Below are 19,006 nucleotides of genomic sequence, written 5' to 3' on the forward strand. Positions count from 1 at the left end.
ATGAAGCCAGTGATAGATGTGGTGTACTCCTCAATGCCATTTGAGGAATCGCGGAACATATTCCAATCTGTGCTAGCAAAACAGTCCTGTAGCTTAGCATCTGCTTCATCTGACCACTTTTTTTTTTATTTGGTACTGGTGCTTCCTGCTTTAATTTTTGCTTGTAAGCAGTAATCAGGAGGATGGAATTATGGTCAGATTTGCCAAATGGAGGGCGAGGGAGAGCTTTGTATGCATCTCTGTGTGTGGAGTATTGGGGGTCCAGAGTTCTTTTCCCTCTGCGTGCACATTTAACATGCTGATAGTAATTTGGTAAAACAGATTTAAGTTTCCCTGCATTAAAGCGTTTTCTTGTTTGCTTTTAGCGGAATACAGCTCATTCAATGCTATCTTAGTGCCAGCCTCTGACTGTGGTGGTATGTAAACATCTACAAAGAATATAGATGAGAACTCTCTCTGTAGGTAACGTGGTCTGCATCTTATCATGAGAAACTCTACCTCAGGCGAGCAATAGCTTGAGACTTCTTTAGATAGCTCGAGATTTCATTAGATTTCGTGCACCAGCTGTTGTTTACAAAAATACATCATCCTCCGCCCCTTGTCTTACCAGACGCCGCTGTTCTATCCTGCCGTATTACCAGCCAGCTGTATGTTGATATTGTCGTCGTTCAGCCACGACTCCGTGAAGCATAAGATGTTCCAGTTTTTAATGTCCCGTTGGTAGTTTAATCTTCACAATAACTCGGTCATTTTATTGTCCAAAGATTTCATGTTTGCTAGCAGAATTGAGGGGAGTGGCGGTTTATTTGATCGCCTCCGACTCCTCAGAAGGCAGCCCGCCCTCCAGCCTCTCTTTCTCCGCCACCTCTTCACGCAGATCACTTGGGTTGGGTTCTTGTTCCCAAGTGAGCCGTATATCCTCCGCCTCGGGCTCGTCAGAGTCGTGAAAGGAGAAAAAGGATTCTGCTTGTCCGTGGTGAGTAATCGCAGTCCTGATGTCTAGAACTTATTTTCGGTCATAAGAGATGGTAGCGGCAACATTATGTACAAAACATTGACTCGCTACTTGTACCCCGTGTATATAGCCAAGTTATCGTTATGTATTGTGTATTTATTCCTTGTGTTATTACCTTTCTATTATTTGAAAATGTTTCTCTCTGCGTTGTTGGAAAGGGCCCATAAGTCCACTGTTAGTCTACATCTGTTGTTTACGAAGCATGTGACAAATACAATTTGATTTGATAAAAATGACACTATGATAACGCTACTGTACTTTTATATTTATATGGGAGGAATAAACATTCATTATTGATATGCTAACATTACTTGATCATGAAGCATATTGTTAGTTAGTTAGCTAGCTAGCAAGAAAATAAACCCTTTAATTGTCTGCACATGCTTGTGGATTGTTGTATTGTTCAAGAGTGTAATATAGTTTGGTTGCTTTATTCAATACTGTAATATGTTTTAGAAGAAAAGTTGCTTGGATTGTTAAATAGTTTGTGCTTACTAGCTAGAGGCTACTGGGATATTTACGGTCAATTTGAGCTGCCAAGAACATTGCGTTGCCAGACACAATGAAAGGGAAGGATGTAATGTGAATTGAAAAGTAGAAATCTCTTTCACCACCACACTCCTCATGCTCCCCTTCATGTCTCGTAGTGGAAATAGGATCTAAGCTGATTGATACCCATTCATAAGCCAATCATTAATCACACCCAGACAACTCTTAATCGCTATTGGCTCAGATGGGACAGAATGTGTTTTACCTTTTTGATTCAAATGAACAAAGTTCATTACTTTACCCAATATTTTAAGAGCCTCTGTGTGTTGTGTGTGCAGTGGCATACTGCCATTTAACCAGGATCCTTGCTAGGTCTGAGCAATCCCCCCCACGTGTCTCTCACTCTGAGCCTTGCATCTCCTGTCACCATAGCAACTCCCCATTTAGAGCGGGTGGAACAAAAACTGCTCTCTCACTCTGAGCACTCATTAGCTAAATGTCAGGGTGGTTCTGCAGGCTTTAATTGGAGAGATGGTGCAGTGGCGCTGGAGCTAAGCTAAACTAAGGATAGCTAAGCTAAACTATACTAAGCTTAGCAGCAGCAACCCATCTATTACTCTGCTGGGGTTATCAGAGAGGAACTGCAGGTTTAAACAAGCTCCTCTCTCCGGCCATCTGTAGCTAACTGTCTGAATGGACCATACCACTCTACTAGCCCTCGGGGGTGGGCTTTGAAGATGGATTACAGTATGACTCAAGCAATGGTGTGTGGGGTTGGGGGGTGTTAGTGTGTGTTTGTTTGTGCTTGTCTTTGTTTTTCTTCCACCAAACAGGGTTGTTTGTTAGTTTGTGTGTAGGGTGCATTTTAGTTTTTCCACCAAGCAGGGTTGTGTTTGTGTGTGTTTGCTTTTCAACCAAAAGAACAAACTTGTAGTCTGGTTGGCAATGACATTCACCCATGTCCCCTTCCTCCTCAATCTCTCTAGTTAGTACAGTACAATAGGCTGTGTAACCATGACCTCCATGGTAGCCTGACATTAGATTCCTGAAAACTGATTGGACAGAGGGCAGGTCACAGGAGCCTCCAGGGAGTTCCAGTTGTGATCAATGTGGGGAAGAGTTTTACTACATCTAGCAATCTGACTATACACCAGAGAACACACACAGGCGAGAGATTATTTAGTTATAATCAATGTTGGAAGACATTCTGTGGTGTGTGTGTGTGTTTAAAACAGGGTGTATCCACATCTGGAGTCTGAGCTGTATTTTCCTTTGGGCCTATTCCCATGGTCTGTGTGATTCTCATTCCTTTGCTTTCCTCGCTTGTGTGTGCGTACATCTGTGAGTCATGGAATGTGGTGGTACCTGTTCGGTGGAAAAGCTAACACGGAACCCAAACCGTCTGTGTGCCTGTGCCATCGTGCGCTATCGTGCATACATTTATTTTATCTCCCTACACCAAACGCGATCACGACACGCAGGTTATAATATCAAAACAAACTCTGAACCAATGACATTAATTTGGGGACAGGTCGAAAAGCATTAAAGATGTATGGAAAATTAGCTAGTTAGCTTGCACTTGCTAGCTAATTTGTCCTGGGAAATAAACATTGAGTTGTTATTTTACCTGAAATACACTGCGCGAGCAGTGTGTGTACAATAATTGAATAACATGGATTTCTACATTTATTTTGCGACACTCGCACACGCGATGTGTCCGGTCTGGTCAGCATGTAAGACACTCCTACACAAGCAAATACACACTAACAAACAACCCTGTTTGGTGAAAGGCTAAGACACACCAACACAAGCAAATACACACCAACAAACAACTCTGTTTGGTGGTGTGTTTGGTGGACAAGTAAAACATACACACACGCAAACACACACAGTTAGAACGAGAAGGGGTAGTTGGGAGGGCTGTGCAGCTACTCTCAGAGCTATGCTTGGCAGCTGGTAATTGGCTGGCCTGTTGCTCATGTGAACTACTTGGCAAGTTTACTGCCCTTGTTTTAGGGGAGAGGAGGCAGAGATTTAAAGAAACAAAGAAAATAAAGAGCAACAGAAAAATAGAAAAGTATGGAGAGATTGAATGAAACCAATAAAATGAAATCAAAATCCTTTAGGATTTTCAGACCGTTACTGTGTGTTCTGCATGACACCATATATTTTCTACACAATACAGTTGGTAGAGTTCTACTGTTCACACACACTCACTTTTGCTCATGCCATCCAAAACTGCCTCTATCACCACATTATGTTGGCCGGGTTCTTCCACTGATGAGAAGTCATGTTACACCCAGAAGTTGAGATTTACTACTGGCCACTTCCTGTTTACACCCCTGCGTGTCCTCTCTTGAGATGAGCTTAAGCATGGGAAATTACCCATTGTCATGGCAATGAAAGAGTGTCTTCTGGGAGTTTGTGGCGAAAGTTGTGCTGCTCCAGTAAGACAGACATCAGCTCTCGACTCCATGGCCGATGTAAGTAATTTAATCTCACCAGCCCTATCCCACCTGGACAAGAGAAATACCTATGTAAGCATGATGTTCATCAACTACAGCTCAGCCTTCAACACCACAGTGCCCTCCAAGCTGATCACTAAGCTCAGGGCCCTGGGTTTGAACCCTTCCCTGTGCAACTGGATCTCGGACTTTCAGACGGGCTGCCCCCAAGTGGTGAAGGTAGGCAACAACACCTCTGCCAAGCTGATTCTCAACAGGGGGGCCCCACAGGGGTGCGTGTTCAGCCCCCTCCTGTACTCCCTGTAAACCCATGACTGCGTGGCCACGCAGTGGTGCCAGGAAAATAACTTCTCCCTCAACGTCAACCAAACGAAGTAACTGATTGTGGACTACTGGAGACAGCAGAGAAAGCACGCCCACATCAACATTGACAGAGCCACGATGGAATTATTTTTATTAGGATCTCTTTTAGTCCTCATTTGTTCTCATCTTCCAAGAGTCCTTAAACATTCAAATACAATTTATGATACAATCATATGTCCACATATAACACACTGTTATAAACAACAGAGATAATACACTGCCATATTGACCAGATAAATACTCATAAATATGACAGTCTGAAAATATATTGGTTCCTTCATATTGGTTCCTTCATCTACCACAGTGAAGTTCCTCGGCGTGCACATCACTGACAACCTGAAATGGTCCCTTCACACAGACAGTGTGGTGAAGAAATGTGGAGGCTGAAGAAATTTGTCTTTGTCCCTCATAAAGTTCTACAGATGCACCTTTTGGGCTTTATCACCACCTGGTACGACAACTGCACCGTCTGCAACTGCAGGGCTCTCCAGTGGGTGGTGCCAACACATCACCGGGAGCACTCTGCCTGCCCTCCAGGTCGTCTGCAGCACCCAGTGTCACAGGAAGGCCAAGAAGATCATCAAGGACCTCTGCCACCTGAGCCACGGCCTGTTCACCCTGCTACCATCTAGAAGGCAGAGACAGTACAGATGCATCAAAGCTTAGACCGAGAGACTGAAAAACAGCTTCTATCTCCAGGCCATCAGTTAAATAGTAACTACTAGCCGGCCTCCACACATAATCCTACCCTGAACCTTAGTCACTGTTACTAGCCAGCTACCAACGGGTACTCTACCTTGCACCTTAGAGACTGCTGTCGTATGTACATAGTCATTGAACACTGGTCACTTAAATAATGTTACATACTGTTTCATCCACTTCATATGCGTTGGATTCTAGCCATGGCTCATCCTATATACTGTAACGCCATAGGGCGGGGCACAATTGGCCCAGCGTCATCCAGGTTAGGGGAGGGTTTGGCTGGGGTAGGCCGTCATTGTAAAATAAGAATTCGTTCTTGACTGACTAGCCTAGTTAAATAAAGGTTAAAAAAAATAGTTTAAAAAAATACTGCGATACACCTTTTCTATTCCTATACTGTACATGCTGTCTATACCTCATTCCATTATTTTATATATATATGAGTCATGAAAAGGGCACGACAAACCCTATTCACCCTCAGGAGACTGAAAAGATTTGGCATGGGTCCTCAGATCCTCAAAGGGTTCTACAGCTGCACCATCGAGAGCATCCTGACTGGTTGCATCACTGCCTGGTATGGCAACTGCTCGGCCTCCGACTGCAAAGCACTACAGATGGTAGCGCATACGGCCCAGCTTCCTGCCATCCAGGACCTCTATACCAGGCATTGTCAAAGACATTAGCCACAGACTGTTCTACCGCACGACAAGCGGTACCAGAGTTCCAAGTCTAGTTCCAAGAGGCTTCTAAACAGCTTCTACCCCCAAGCCATAAGACTCCTGAACATCTAATCAAATGGCCACCCAGACTATTTGAATTGCCCCCCGTTTTACACTGCTGCTTCTCTCAGTTATTATCTATGCATAGTCACTTTAATAACTCTACCTACATGAATATATTACCTAAATTACATGGACTAACCAGTACCCCCTGTAGGCAAGTCAGTTAAGAACAAATTCTTATAAACAATGATAGCTTAGGAACAGTGGGTTAACTGCCTTGTTCAGGAGCAGATTTTTACCTTGTTAGCTCACGGATTTGATCTAGCAACCTTTCGGTTAATGGCCCAATGCTCTAACCACGAGGCTACCGATCGCCCCACAAAAGATATGAAGATTTTTCCACTTTGCCAGCTCAGGGATTCGAACCAGTGACCTTTCAGTTACTGGCTCAATGCTCTTAACTACAAGGCTACCTTCTGCCACAATGTGAATATGACTAACAACGCAGTTTCAAGAGAAATAGCTCTTTAATTATTTGTTACTTTTATTTATTATTTTTTAGGTCTTTTTCTTGAAAATGCATTGTTGGTTAAGGGCCTGTAAGTAAGCATTTCACTGTAATACCTTTTCGGGCGCATGTGACAAATAACATTTGATTTGATACAACATCTGATTTGATATGAGCTTGTATTCGCATGCGCACGACTATGCACGTGTGTGCGTTTGCTGGTTGTATTATTGTGGTTTCTGAGGGGTTGAGAGTGATGGTGTCATTTTCGTGTGGTTTTGTAGTGAAACTGACAGTGTCTTGATGGAGAGTATTTTAGTAGCACACTGAACCTCACCCTTCTGTTTGAAACCACTGGCTCTGAGAATAGTCTAACAGTTCCACCTTGTGTCTGATATATGTTATCACAGTATTTTATCCAGGGCGTGTGTCCTTAGTGCTGACAGTGTGCTTACGTGTGAGTTTTAAATGCCAAAGCTGTGTGTGTGTGTGTTTTCAATACTAACAGTGTGTGTTTTCTCTTTCCTCAGGAGGTGCAGACTAAGAGTAAGGTTTGTGCCAATGTGTTCTGTGGCGCAGGAAGAGAGTGTGCAGTCACTGAGAAGGGAGAACCCAGCTGCTTGTGTATAGAGGTGAGTCCAATCATGGTCATATGCACAGTATACAGTGTAACCGGTGCTATGAAATGCTTACTAGAAAACTTCCTCACCATGCAATGTTAACAACAAGTACAAGACTAGAGCAATAGTACGTAAATAGTCAACACAAATATTACACTACTGTTCAAAGGTTTGGGGTCACTTAGACATTTCCTTGTTTCCCATGAAAACATACATGAAATGAGTTGCAAAATTAATAGGAAATGTATTCAAGACGGAGGTAGAAGCTGTTTAGAAGCCTCTTGGACAAAGACTTGGCGCTACGGTACCGCTTGCCGTGCGGTAGCAGAGAGAACAGTCTATGAATAGGGTGGCTGGACAGTTTTTAGGGCTTTCCTCTGACACCGCCTGGTATAGAGGTCCTTGATGGCAGGAAGCTTGGCCCCAGTGTTGTACTGGGCTGGTCGCACTACCCTCTGTAGTGCCTTGCGGTTGGAGGCCGAGCAGTTGCCATACCAGGCAGTGGTGCAACCAGTTGTCGATGGTGCAGCTGAAGAACCTTGTGAGGATCTGAGGACCCATGCCGAATCTTTCAGTCTCCTGAGAGGGAATAGGCTTTGTCGTGCCCTCTTCACGACTGTCTTGATGTGCTTGGACAATGTTAGTTTGTTGGTGATGTGGACACCAAGGAACTTGTAGCTCTCAACCTGCTCCACTGCAGGTGGTCTTGATCACGTTGAGGGACAGGTTGTTGTCCTGGCACCGCACAGCCAGCTCTTTGACCTCCTCCCTATAGGCTGTCTTGTCTTTGTCGGTGATCAGGCCTACCACTGTTGTGTCATCAGCAAATTTAATGATGGTGTTGGAGTCGTGCCTGGCCGTGCAGTCATGAATGAACAGGAGGGGGCTAAGCACGCACTGCTGAGGGGACCCTGGGTTGAGGATCAACGTGGCGGATGTCTTGTTACTTACACTTATCACCTGGGGGCTGCCCGTCAGGAAGTGCAGGATCCAGTTGCAGAGGTAGGTGTTTAGTCCCAGGGTCCTTAGCTTATTGATGAGCTTTGAGGGCACTATGGTGTTGAACGCTGAGCAGTTGTCAATGAATAGCATTCTCACATAGGTGTTCCTTTTGTCCAGGTGGGAAAGGGCAATGTGGAGTGCAATAAAGATTCTTGCCAGTTGGTCAGCGCATGCTCGCAGTACACGTCCTGATAATCCGTCTGGCCTTGCGGCCTTGTGAATGTTGACCTGTTTAAAGGTCTTACTCACATCGGCTGCGGAGAGCATGATCACACAGTCTTCCGGAACAGCTGGTGCAGTCATGCATGTTTCAGTGTTATGAGCATAGAAGTAGTTTAGCTCGTCCGGTAGGCTCGGGTCACTGGGCAGCTCTCGGCTGTGCTTCCCTTTGTAGTCTGCAATGGTTTGCAAGCCTTGCCACATCCGACGAGCATCAGAGGAGTGCAATTGAGTAGTGCAATTGTAGTGTGCAATTGTAGTGTGCAATTGTAGAGTGCAATTGTAGTGCAATTGAGAGAGTTGGATAGCAAATACTCTACAGTTTCTAAAACTGTTAAGATAATGTCTGTGAGTATAACACAACTGATATGGCAGGCGAAACCGCGAGGACAAACAATCCCCCAAAAGAATTCAGCCTACCACTATTTTCAATGGCTGTCACTTTTATTATAAGGCGAAGTCCTCCCGGATTGTAGTTTCTAGGGCTTCCACTAGATGTCAACAATCTTTAGAAAGCGTTTCAGGCTGGTGTTTAGACAAATGAGCCAGAAAAGGTAGTTTTTCTAGGTGGCTCCCATTTTGGCTGTAGTGTTTCCAAGCGTGTAAATGAGAGCGCGTTCTTTGGTATTTTCCTCCGGTAAAGACAATAACGATTCTCCGTCTTAAATTGTATAGTTTAGTTATGTATTAGGGGACCTAAGGTTTGATTATAAACGTTGTTTGACTTGTTTGGAAAAGTTTATTAGTATCGTTTGGGATTCATTTTGTATGCATTTTGATGGAGGGAAACTGGCTGGATTATTGACTGAAGCGCGCCAGCTAAACTGAGTTTTTATGGATATAAAGAAGGACCATTTGTGATGTAACTGGGACCTTTTGGAGTGCCAACAGAAGAAGATCATCAAAGGTAAGGCATATTATATCACTATTTCTGACCTTCGTGTCGCACCTTCCTGGTTGAAATATGTGTTTCATGGTTTTGTATGCGGGGCGCTGTCCTCAGATAATCGCATGGTGTGCTTTCACCATAAAGCCTTTTTGAAATCCGACACAGCGGCTGGACTAACAAGAAGTTAGGCCTTATTTTGATGTATTACACCAGTGATTTTAGGAAAGTTAAATATTTATAATTCTGTAGTTTGAATTTCGCGCTCTGCAATTTCACAGGATGTTGGCCAGGTGGGACGCTACCATCCCACCTGCCCATAAGAAGTTAACACTTTGCCTGTTTGATGGTTCGTCAGAGGGCATAATGGGATTTCTTATAAGTTTCCGGGTTAGAGTCCCGCTCCTTGAAAGCGGCAGCTCTAGCCTTTAGCTCAGTGCGGATTCTGCCTGTAATCCATGTCTTCTGGTTGGGGTATGTACGTACGGTCACTGTGGGGACGACGTCATCGATGCACTTATTGATGAAGCCAATGACTGATGTACTGGTGTATTTCTCAATGCCATCGGAGGAATCCCGGAACATATTCTTGTCTGTGCTAGCAAAACAGTCCTGTAGCTTAGCATCTGCTTCATCTGACCACTTTTTTAATTTATTTGGTCACTGGTGCTTCCTGCTTTCATTTTTGCTTGTATGCAGGAATCAGGAGGATAGACTTATGGTCAGATTTGCCAAATGGAGGGCAAGGGAGAGCTTTGTATGCGTCTCTGTGTGTGGAGTATAGGTTGTCCAGAGTTTTTTTCACTCTGGTTGCACATTTATGTGCTGATGGAAAGAGATTGCACGTTTGCTAGCAGAATGGAAGGAAGTGGGGGTTAAATTTGATTGCCTACAAATTCTCAGAAGGCAGCCCGCACTTTGGCCCCTTTTTCACCACCTCCTCTTCACGCAAATCACAGGGATCTGGGCCTGTTCCCAAGAAAGCCGTATGTTATTCGCGTCGGGCTCGTCAGAGTCATGAAAGGGAGAAAAGGATTCTGCTAGTCCGTGGTGAGTAATCGCAGTCCTGATGTCTAGAAGTTATTTTCGGTCATAAGAGACGGTAGTGGCAACATTATGTACAAAATAAGCTTTTTTTTAAAGTTACAAACAACGCAAATAAACCGAACAAAAAAACACAATAGGTTGTAAAACTTCTGCCTTCCTCTCCGGCGCCATCTTACAGCTTCTTCCTCTTTCGAGTGTCTGTGTTCTTTTTCCCATCTTACTCTTTTATTTGTATTGGCCAGTCTGAGACATGGCTTTTTCTTTGCAGCTCTGCCTAGAAGGCCAGCATCCCGGAGTCGCCTCTTCACTGTTGACATTGAGACTGGTGTTTTGGGGGTACTATTTAATGAAGCTGCCAGTTGAGGACTTGTGAGGTGTCTGTTTCTCAAACTAGGCACTCTAATGTACTTGTCCTCTTGCTCAGTTGTGCACCGTGGCCCCTTTGCACTGATCTGTGAAGGGAGTAGTACACATCGTTTTACAAGATCTTCAGTTTCTTGGCAATTTCTCGCATGGAATAGCCTTCATTTCTCAGAACAAGAATACACTGACAAGTTTCAGAAGAAAGTTCTTTGTTTCTGGCCAATTTGAGCCAGTAATCAAACCCACAAATGCTGATGCTCTAGATACTCAACTAGTCTAAAGATGGCCAGTTGTATTGCTTCTTTAATTAGAACAACAATTTTCAGCTGTGCTAACATAATTGCAAAAGGGCATTCTCATGATCAATTAGCCTTTTAGCTACAATAGTCATTTACAACATTAACAATGTCTACACTGTATTTCTGATCAATTTGATGTTATTTTAATGGACAAAAAAATGTGGAAATTTCTAAGTGACCCCAAACTTTTGAACAGTAGTGTATATCACTCAAATATTGTATAAAACAACAGGACGTGATATATTGAAGAGAAATACAGAACATACTGACTTTAGTATGAATATACAGTCCTTGATAGTGAGCTTGTGCGTGCGTGTGTGTGTGTGACTATGCATGTGTGTGCCTGCATGTGTGTGTGTGACTATGCGTGTGTGTGTGTGTGTGTGTGTGTGACTATGCATGTGTGTGCCTGCATGTGTGTGAATAAGAGAGTTTATCAGCATGTGAGGGTGTTGTGTGTCCAGGTATGCCACTTTTGGCATGATTTTTTTTATTCAGGGTCATTAAGAAATTGATGATCTTTTTATTCAGGGTCATTAAGATGCCTGATCTTTTTATTCAGGGTCATTAAGACTATCTCTTTCTCTCTTCTCCCACCCTCTCCCTTTATTGCTCTCTCTCTCCTCCCACCCACCTTCTCCATCTCTCTCTGTCTCCCTCTCTTTCCTTCTCTCTCTCTCTAGAGCTGTAAGCCACACAAGCGTTCAGTGTGTGGCAGTAACGGTAAGACATACCGCAACCACTGTGAGCTCCACCGAGACGCATGTCTCACCGGCCTCAAGATCCAGGTGGCCCACGACAGACACTGCCAGGGTGGGGGAAAAACATGCACATACACACACACTTTCTTGTTAACTTTGTGTGTGTATAGCACATGACTATTGCTATCTGATGCCTATGTACTCAGGGGCATAATCTCTGGTTGTCATGACACAGTCAGTAATACGTGTGAGCTGTCAGGTCAGCTGTTGGCCATATAAGGCTATCCTATCATCATCCGACAGACAGGCGACATATATGGTCCCAGGCTCATCTTCGATTTAGCTAGTGTTGAACTTTGAACCTATACGCCCAATGACCTCTTGTCTGTCTGTTGGCCTGGACATTGATCAGCTTGAAGAATAAGTTACTCTCCTCTCCTAGTGTCACAGAGAGGCCATCATGTCATGATGTCCGTGGGCATTATTGGTTATTGTGGCAATGTGACAATGACATGATGAAAAACACTAGATGGGAAACAAACACTAGATATTGTAAAACAATGAAATAAAGCTGTTCTCTTTCTCTCTGTGTGTTCCTCTATTTTGTATCTCACTCTCTCTCTCGCTCTCTCTGGATCTCTCGCTCTCTGTCTTTGTCGTCTGCAGAGAAGAAAGCAGAACATGCAGCCGCCAGCCCAGGTGAGTGAGTGTGACTTGGGAGATCTGTGTGCTCTGAGCCAATAAGAGCTCTGTATCTCAGCTCTTATTTCCTCTAGTCCTTATGGAGCTTTATGAGACATAGTACACCTCTCTCATAGCTATATCAGTGCTCTACTGATCTCTTATTGCACTTGTGATAAGCACTCTTCAGTTAACTGATAGGGAATGTGCAAGGTTAGGGCTCAGGACTGTACATTTGGGCACATAATGAGCTGGGAGGTACTGGTGTGCTCTGGACAGAACAGATTGTGGATTTTGACTGTGTCACATCTCTCTGGCTCTGCCCCCCCCCCCCTCTCTCTCTCACTCGCACACCCCTTCTCTCTCTCTCTCTCTCTCACACACCCTCTCTTTCCTTCTCTCTCTATCTCTCTCTCTCACACCCTCTCTTTCCTTTCTCTCTCTCTCTCTCTCTCTCTCTCTCTCTCTCTCTCACACACACACTCAACCCCCTCTCTCTCAACCCCCTCTTTCCTCTTTCTCTCTCTCTCTCTCTCTCTCTCTCTCTCTCTCTCTCTCTCACACCCTCTCTTTCCTTCTCTCTCTATCTCTCACACACACACTCAACCCCCCTCTCTCTCAAACCCCCTCTTTCCTTTTCTCTCTCTCTCTCTCTGTCTCTCCAGTGGTGTGTTATGTAGCAGATCGTAATGAGTTGAGGCACCGTGTGATCCAGTGGCTGCAGACTGAGGTGGTCCCAGACGGCTGGTTTGTCAAAGGCTCCAACTTCACTGAAATCCTGGTGAAATACTTCAAGGTGTGTGTGTGTGTTTGTGTGTGTGTGTCAAACAAGCGTTTCAGTTGTGATATCTGTTCTATGAAGTCCGAAACTATGAACTTGAGACATGTTTTGTAGACGCACATATGTTTTGGACCATATGGAAAATGAATTAGTCATACTGATAAACATTGTCTTCACCTTCCACATAGCACATAGCATTTGTCATCAGCTGTTACAACTAGGAGAGGTGACTGGAAACTAGAGGTCGACCGATTATGATTTTTCAACACCGATACCGATTATTGGAGGACCAATAAAGCCGATAAAGATTAATCGGCCAATTATTTTTTTCTTTTTTTTCTTTTTTGTGATAATGACAATTACAACAATACCGAATGAACACTTATTTTAACTTAATATAATACATCAATAAAATCAATTTAGCCTCAAGTAAATAATGAAACATGTTAAATTTGGTTTATATAATGCAAAAACAAAGTGTTGGAGAAGAAAGTAAAAGTGCAATATGTGCTATGTAAGGAAGCTAACATTTCAGTTCCTTGCTCAGAACATGAGAACATATGAAAGCTGCTGGTTCCTTTTAACACGAGTCTTCAATATTCCCAAGTAAGAAGTTTTAGGTTGGAGTTATTATAGGAATTATAGGACTATTTCCCTCTATACCATTTGTATTTCATTAACCTTTGACTCTTAGATGTTCTTATGGGCACTTTAGTATTGCCAGTGTAACAGTATAGCTTCCGTCCCTCTCCTCGCTCCTCCCTGGGCTCGAACCAGCAACACAATGACAACAGCCACCATCGAAGCAGCATTACCCATGCAGAGCAAGGGGAACAACTACCAGAAGGCTCAGAGCGAGTGACGTTTGAAACGCTATTAGCGCGCGCTAATTAGCTAGCCATTTCACTTCGGTTACACCAGCCTCATCTCGGGAGTTGATAGGCTTGAATTCATAAACAGCGCAATGCTTGATGCACAACGAAGAGCTGCTGGCAAAACGCACGAAAGTGCTGTTTGAATGAATGTTTACGCGCCTGCTTCTGCCTACCACCGCTCAGTCAGATACTTAGATACTTGTATGCTTGTATGCTCAGTCAGATTAAATGCAACGCGGGACACGCTAGATAATATCTAGTAATATCATCAACCATGTGTAGTTATAACTAGTGATTATGATTGATTGATTGTTTTTTATAAGATAAGTTTAATGCTAGCTAGCAACTTACCTTGGCTTACTGCATTCGCGTAACAGGCAGTCTCCTTGTGGAGTGCAACGAGAGAGAGGCAGGTCGTTATTGCGTTGGACTAGTTAACTGTAAGGTTGCAAGATTGGATCCCCCGAGCTGACAAGGTGAAAATCTGTCGTTCTGCCCCTGAACGAGGCAGTTAACCCACCGTTCCTAGGCCGTCATTGAAAATAAGAATGTGTTCTTAACTGACTTGCCTAGTTAAATAAAGGTATAAAAAAATTATTTGTTTAAATCGGCGCCCAAAAATACCGATTTCCGATTGTTATGAAAACTTGAAATCGGCCCTAATTAATCAGCCATTCCGATTAATCGGTAGACCTCTACTGGAAACTATTGGGTCTTCACAGGAGGGACACCCCTAGACCTTCAGCCCCTCTCTCACACTGGCCAGCCTATGGTCTCCTGTACCCACCACCCCATACCACTAATCACATACCCCCATCTTCATTCCCTTACACTCTCAGACTGGCAGTGTGCTGATTTAAACACTCAGAGGGTAACTTCTATCCCATCATCCATCCCTTCATCCACCCTCTCTTCCTTTTCACCCTAAATCATCAAAGCTACCTCAGACCCTGCCTGATCATTTCTGTGACAGCCATCTCAGTCATGTTAGTGGACAGCCCGTAACTCTCCTTAATGACCGTCCTCATCCTGTGGTGAAGGACCCCTGGCCCTGCCACTCTCCCATTGGCTCAGAGAGGGCCTTAAAGAGGAATTGCCGTCAATGTTCAGAAAAGTTGAATTTGTCTCCACTGGTTACTGTTTCTTCTACACACATGGAAACATGAGAAAGATTCATGTGATATCAAAACACCATTCTTCTCCTGTCTCCTCCGGTCTCCTCATTGGTCTGAGAGTTCCATTAACTCTCCACAGAGACAGAGCACAGTGATATAATGGAGCTTTTAGTATACAGTGCGTTCGGAATGTATTCAGACCCCTTGATTTTTTTCCACATTACAGCCTTATTCTAAAATGGATTGAATAAAATAAATTCCTCAGCAATCTACACACAATACCTCAGAATGACAAAGTGAATACAGCTTTTTTGAAATGTATTAAATGTATTAAAAATAAAAAACAGAAATACCTTATTTACTTAAGTATTCAGACCCTTTGCTATGAGACTCGAAATTGAGCTCAGGCGCATCCTGTTTCCTTTGATCATCCTTGAGATGCTTCTACAACTTGATTGGAGTCCACCTGTGGTAAATAAAACCTGTCTATATAAGGTCCCACAGTTGACAGTGCATGTCAGAGCAAAAACCAAGCCATGATGTCGAATTAATTGTCCGTAGAGCTCCGAAACAGGATTGTGTCGAGACACGGATATGGGGAAGGGTACCAAAACATTTCTGCAGCATTGAAGGTTCCCAAGAACACAGTAGCCTCCATCATTCTTAAATGGAAGAAGTTTGGAACCAACAAGACTCTTCCTAGAGCTGGCCTGCCGGCCAAACTGAGCAATCGGCGGAGAAGGGCCTTGGTCAGGGATGTGACCATTGTTCACTCTGACAGAGCTCCAGAGTTCCTCTGTGGAGATGGTTGTTCTTCTGGAAGTTTCTCCCATCTCTGCAGCACTCCACCAATCAGGCATTTATTATGGTAGAGTGGCCGGACGGAAGACACTCCTCAGTAAAAGGCACATGACAGCCCTCTTGGAGTTTGCCAAAAGGCACCTTAAAACTCTTAGACCATGATAAACAAGATTCTCTGGTCTGATGAAACCAAGATTGAACTCTTTGGCCTGAATGCCAAGCGTCACGTCTGGAGGACACCTGGCACCATCCGTACGATGAAGCATGGTGGTGGCAGCATCATGCTATGGGGATGTTTTTCAGCGGCAGGGACTGGGAGATTAGTCAGAATCGAGGCAAAGATGAACAGAGCAAAGTACAGAGAGATCCTTGATGAAAACCTGCCCCAGAGCGTTCAGGACCTCTAACAGGGGCGAAGTTTCACCTTCCAACAGGACAACGACCCTAAGCACACAGCTAAGACAACGCAGGAGTGGCTTCGGGAAAAGTCTCTGAATGTCCTTGAGTGGCCCAGCCAGAGCCCGGACTTGAACACACTGTGTGTAGATTGATCAGAGGGGGGGGAAACTATACATTTTAGAATAAGGCTGTAATGTAACAAAATGTGTATATATATATATATATACATACAGTGGGGGAAAAAGGTATTTAGTCAGCCACCAATTGTGCAAGTTCTCCCACTTAAAAAGATGAGAGAGGCCTGTAATTTTCATCATAGGTACACTCCAACTATGACAGACAAAATTAGAAAGAAAATCCAGAAAATCACATTGTAGGATTTTTTATGAATTTATTTGCAAATTATGGTGGAAAATAAGTATATATATATATATATATATATATATATATATATATATATATACACACACACACAGTATGTCTGTCAATCTCTCTATAGAATATAACTCTGACTGTTAAAGATGTATCCCTTCAAGAAGCTTTAATTCGAGGACGGCTCTACACTGTAATGGAAAACTAATTTATACTGTAATTCTGGGTATTATCAACTGTAAAATACTGTGAAAGCATTATACTGCAGCATACTGTAAATTATGATGCATTGTGGGAAAATGTAGTGGGCAGGAAATAGTTTCTGTATTTCAAATAGTACTGTAATTCCACCCCACAGAAAACAGTACTGTAGCTTAATTTTGGAGTGCCAAGAACATTTTGATCACTAATGGGTATTGTTGTTTTTTGAGGTGCCCTTTGCAAGATGCCTTATTTGTTGAACCCGTTAATGTGGGTGCTGTACCAATTTAACTCATGTGTTTATAATGCCCCATCAATTTAAAATGTAGAAGGGATAGAGTGCAGTGGCAAGTCTTAAACCTTTGATCTGTTTTGCCAAGTAATTGCTGCCAGTTTGGAAGCCTTTGTTACGGCCTCTTGTGGAAGTGATATAAATCACCAAATAATAAATGATATGCTGTACTGTGTAAATACATTACCTTGCAGCCAACCTTTCACCAATTCCATGTAATTCCAGTAAAATACTGTGAAATCTCCCCCACAATTACTTTCATTCATTAGTTCATTAATTTATTCATTATGATTACATTAGCATTTACTTTTTTACATTGCAATACAGTACATTGGATGTATTCAACTATGTCATTACACAGTACTTGCTTTACCATTGTATTTAGATTACAGTAGGTATACTGCACTATGAAATACAGTGTCTTACTTACCGATAGCTGCCTGTCAAATTCACTTCAACACCTTTACAGTGCAGGGTTGTCAGGTGACCGATGACCACTGGTGATGACCGCCACAGACAGTCTCAAAGTGCAAAGTTCACTGTGGATTAGCAGTCTTGGAAGGAGAATTTTTATCAGGTAGAGGGAGATATTTAGAAAATGATTGAGAGAGGAACTGATATGACCAGAAGAAAAGTGAGAGTGTGTGGGGGTTTATGCTTAAAGGCTCAAATATATGTATTATTATACCCAATCCCCCCACTCTCACTTTTCTTCTGGTCATATCAGTTATTAGGTTATTATTCACTTTTATGATTTTATATTGGCCTACAGAGGCCCATGACACTCTTCTATTCTCTACTCCTACTAACTCTGCTAGTTTCTGTGTGCATGTGTGTGTGTGTGTACAGAACTACGACAATGGTGACTCCCAGCTGGACTCCTCAGAGCTCCTTAAGTTCATCCAACATAATGACTCCAACGTGGACATGCAGTCATATGCAGACCAGGAGAGCAACAAGCTGCTCAGGTCAGTGTGTGTGTGTGTACTTGTGTGCATGCTATTTCACCTTTATTTGTATATATATATACATTATCAGTCAAAAGTTTGGACACACCTACTCATTCAAGGGTTTTTCTTTATTTTTACTATTTTCCACATCGTAGAATAATAGTGAAGACATCAAAACTATGAGATAACACATATGGAATCATGTCGTAACCAAAAAAGTGCATTTTATATTTGAGATTCTTCAAAGTAGCCACTCTTTGTCTTGATGATAGCTTTGCACATTCTTGGCATTCTCTCAACCAGCTTCATGAGGAAGTCACCTGGGATGCCTCTCAATTAATAGGTGTGCCTTGTGGAAAATGTTTCCTTCTTAATGCGTTTGAGCCAATCAGTTGTGTTGTGACAAGGTAGGTGTTGTGTACCGAAGTCCAAGTGCATATTATGGCAAGAACAGCTCAAATAAACAAAGTGAAACGCCAGTCCTTCATTCAAGTGCAGTCACAAAAACCATCAAGTGAAACAAATGCTTCGTAGAGTTCAAGTAACAGACACATCTCAACATCAACTGTTTAGAGGAGACTGCGTGAATCATGCCTTCATGGTCGAATTGCTGCAAAGAAACCAGTACTAATGGACACCATTAAGAAGAAGAGACTTGCTTGGCCAAGAAACACGAGCAATGGACATTAGACCGATGTAAATCTGTCCCTTGAGATTTTTGGTGTCTTTGTGAGATGTAGAGTAGGTGAACGGATGATCTTCGCATGTGTGGTTCCCACCGTGAAGCATGGAGGAGGAGGTGTGATGGTGTGGGGTTGCTTTGCTGGTGACACTGTCATTTATTTAGAATTCAAGGCACACTTAATCAGCATGGCTACCACAGTATTCTGCAGCGATACACCATCCCATCTGGTTTACGCTTAGTGGGACTATCATTCATTTTTCAACAGGACAATGATCCACCACACCTCCAGGCTGTGTAAAGGCTATTTGATCAAGAAAGAGAGTGATGGAGTGCTGCATCAGATGACCTCATCTCCATAATCACCCAACCTCAACCCAGTTGAGATGGTTTGGGATGAGTTGGATTGTAGAGTGAAGGAAAGGTCGCCAACAAGTGCTCAGCATATGTGGCAAC

General features: G+C 43.2%; 1 protein-coding gene across 1 annotated transcript in view; it reads left to right on the forward strand.

Annotated features, from left to right (window-relative positions):
* The window catches only part of LOC115112519 (follistatin-related protein 1-like), a 43,481-nt gene that overhangs the window by 20,280 nt on the left and 4,195 nt on the right, over nucleotides 1–19,006 (forward strand). Inside the window, exons 3-7 of the mRNA XM_029639615.2 lie at nucleotides 6,795–6,896; nucleotides 11,384–11,513; nucleotides 12,068–12,100; nucleotides 12,748–12,878; nucleotides 17,768–17,886. Of these exons, the coding sequence (XP_029495475.1) occupies nucleotides 6,795–6,896; nucleotides 11,384–11,513; nucleotides 12,068–12,100; nucleotides 12,748–12,878; nucleotides 17,768–17,886 (515 nt within the window). The remainder of the gene's footprint in view (nucleotides 1–6,794; nucleotides 6,897–11,383; nucleotides 11,514–12,067; nucleotides 12,101–12,747; nucleotides 12,879–17,767; nucleotides 17,887–19,006) is intronic.

This window comes from Oncorhynchus nerka, linkage group LG3 (genome assembly GCF_034236695.1).
Source record: "Oncorhynchus nerka isolate Pitt River linkage group LG3, Oner_Uvic_2.0, whole genome shotgun sequence".
NCBI lineage: Eukaryota > Metazoa > Chordata > Actinopteri > Salmoniformes > Salmonidae > Oncorhynchus > Oncorhynchus nerka.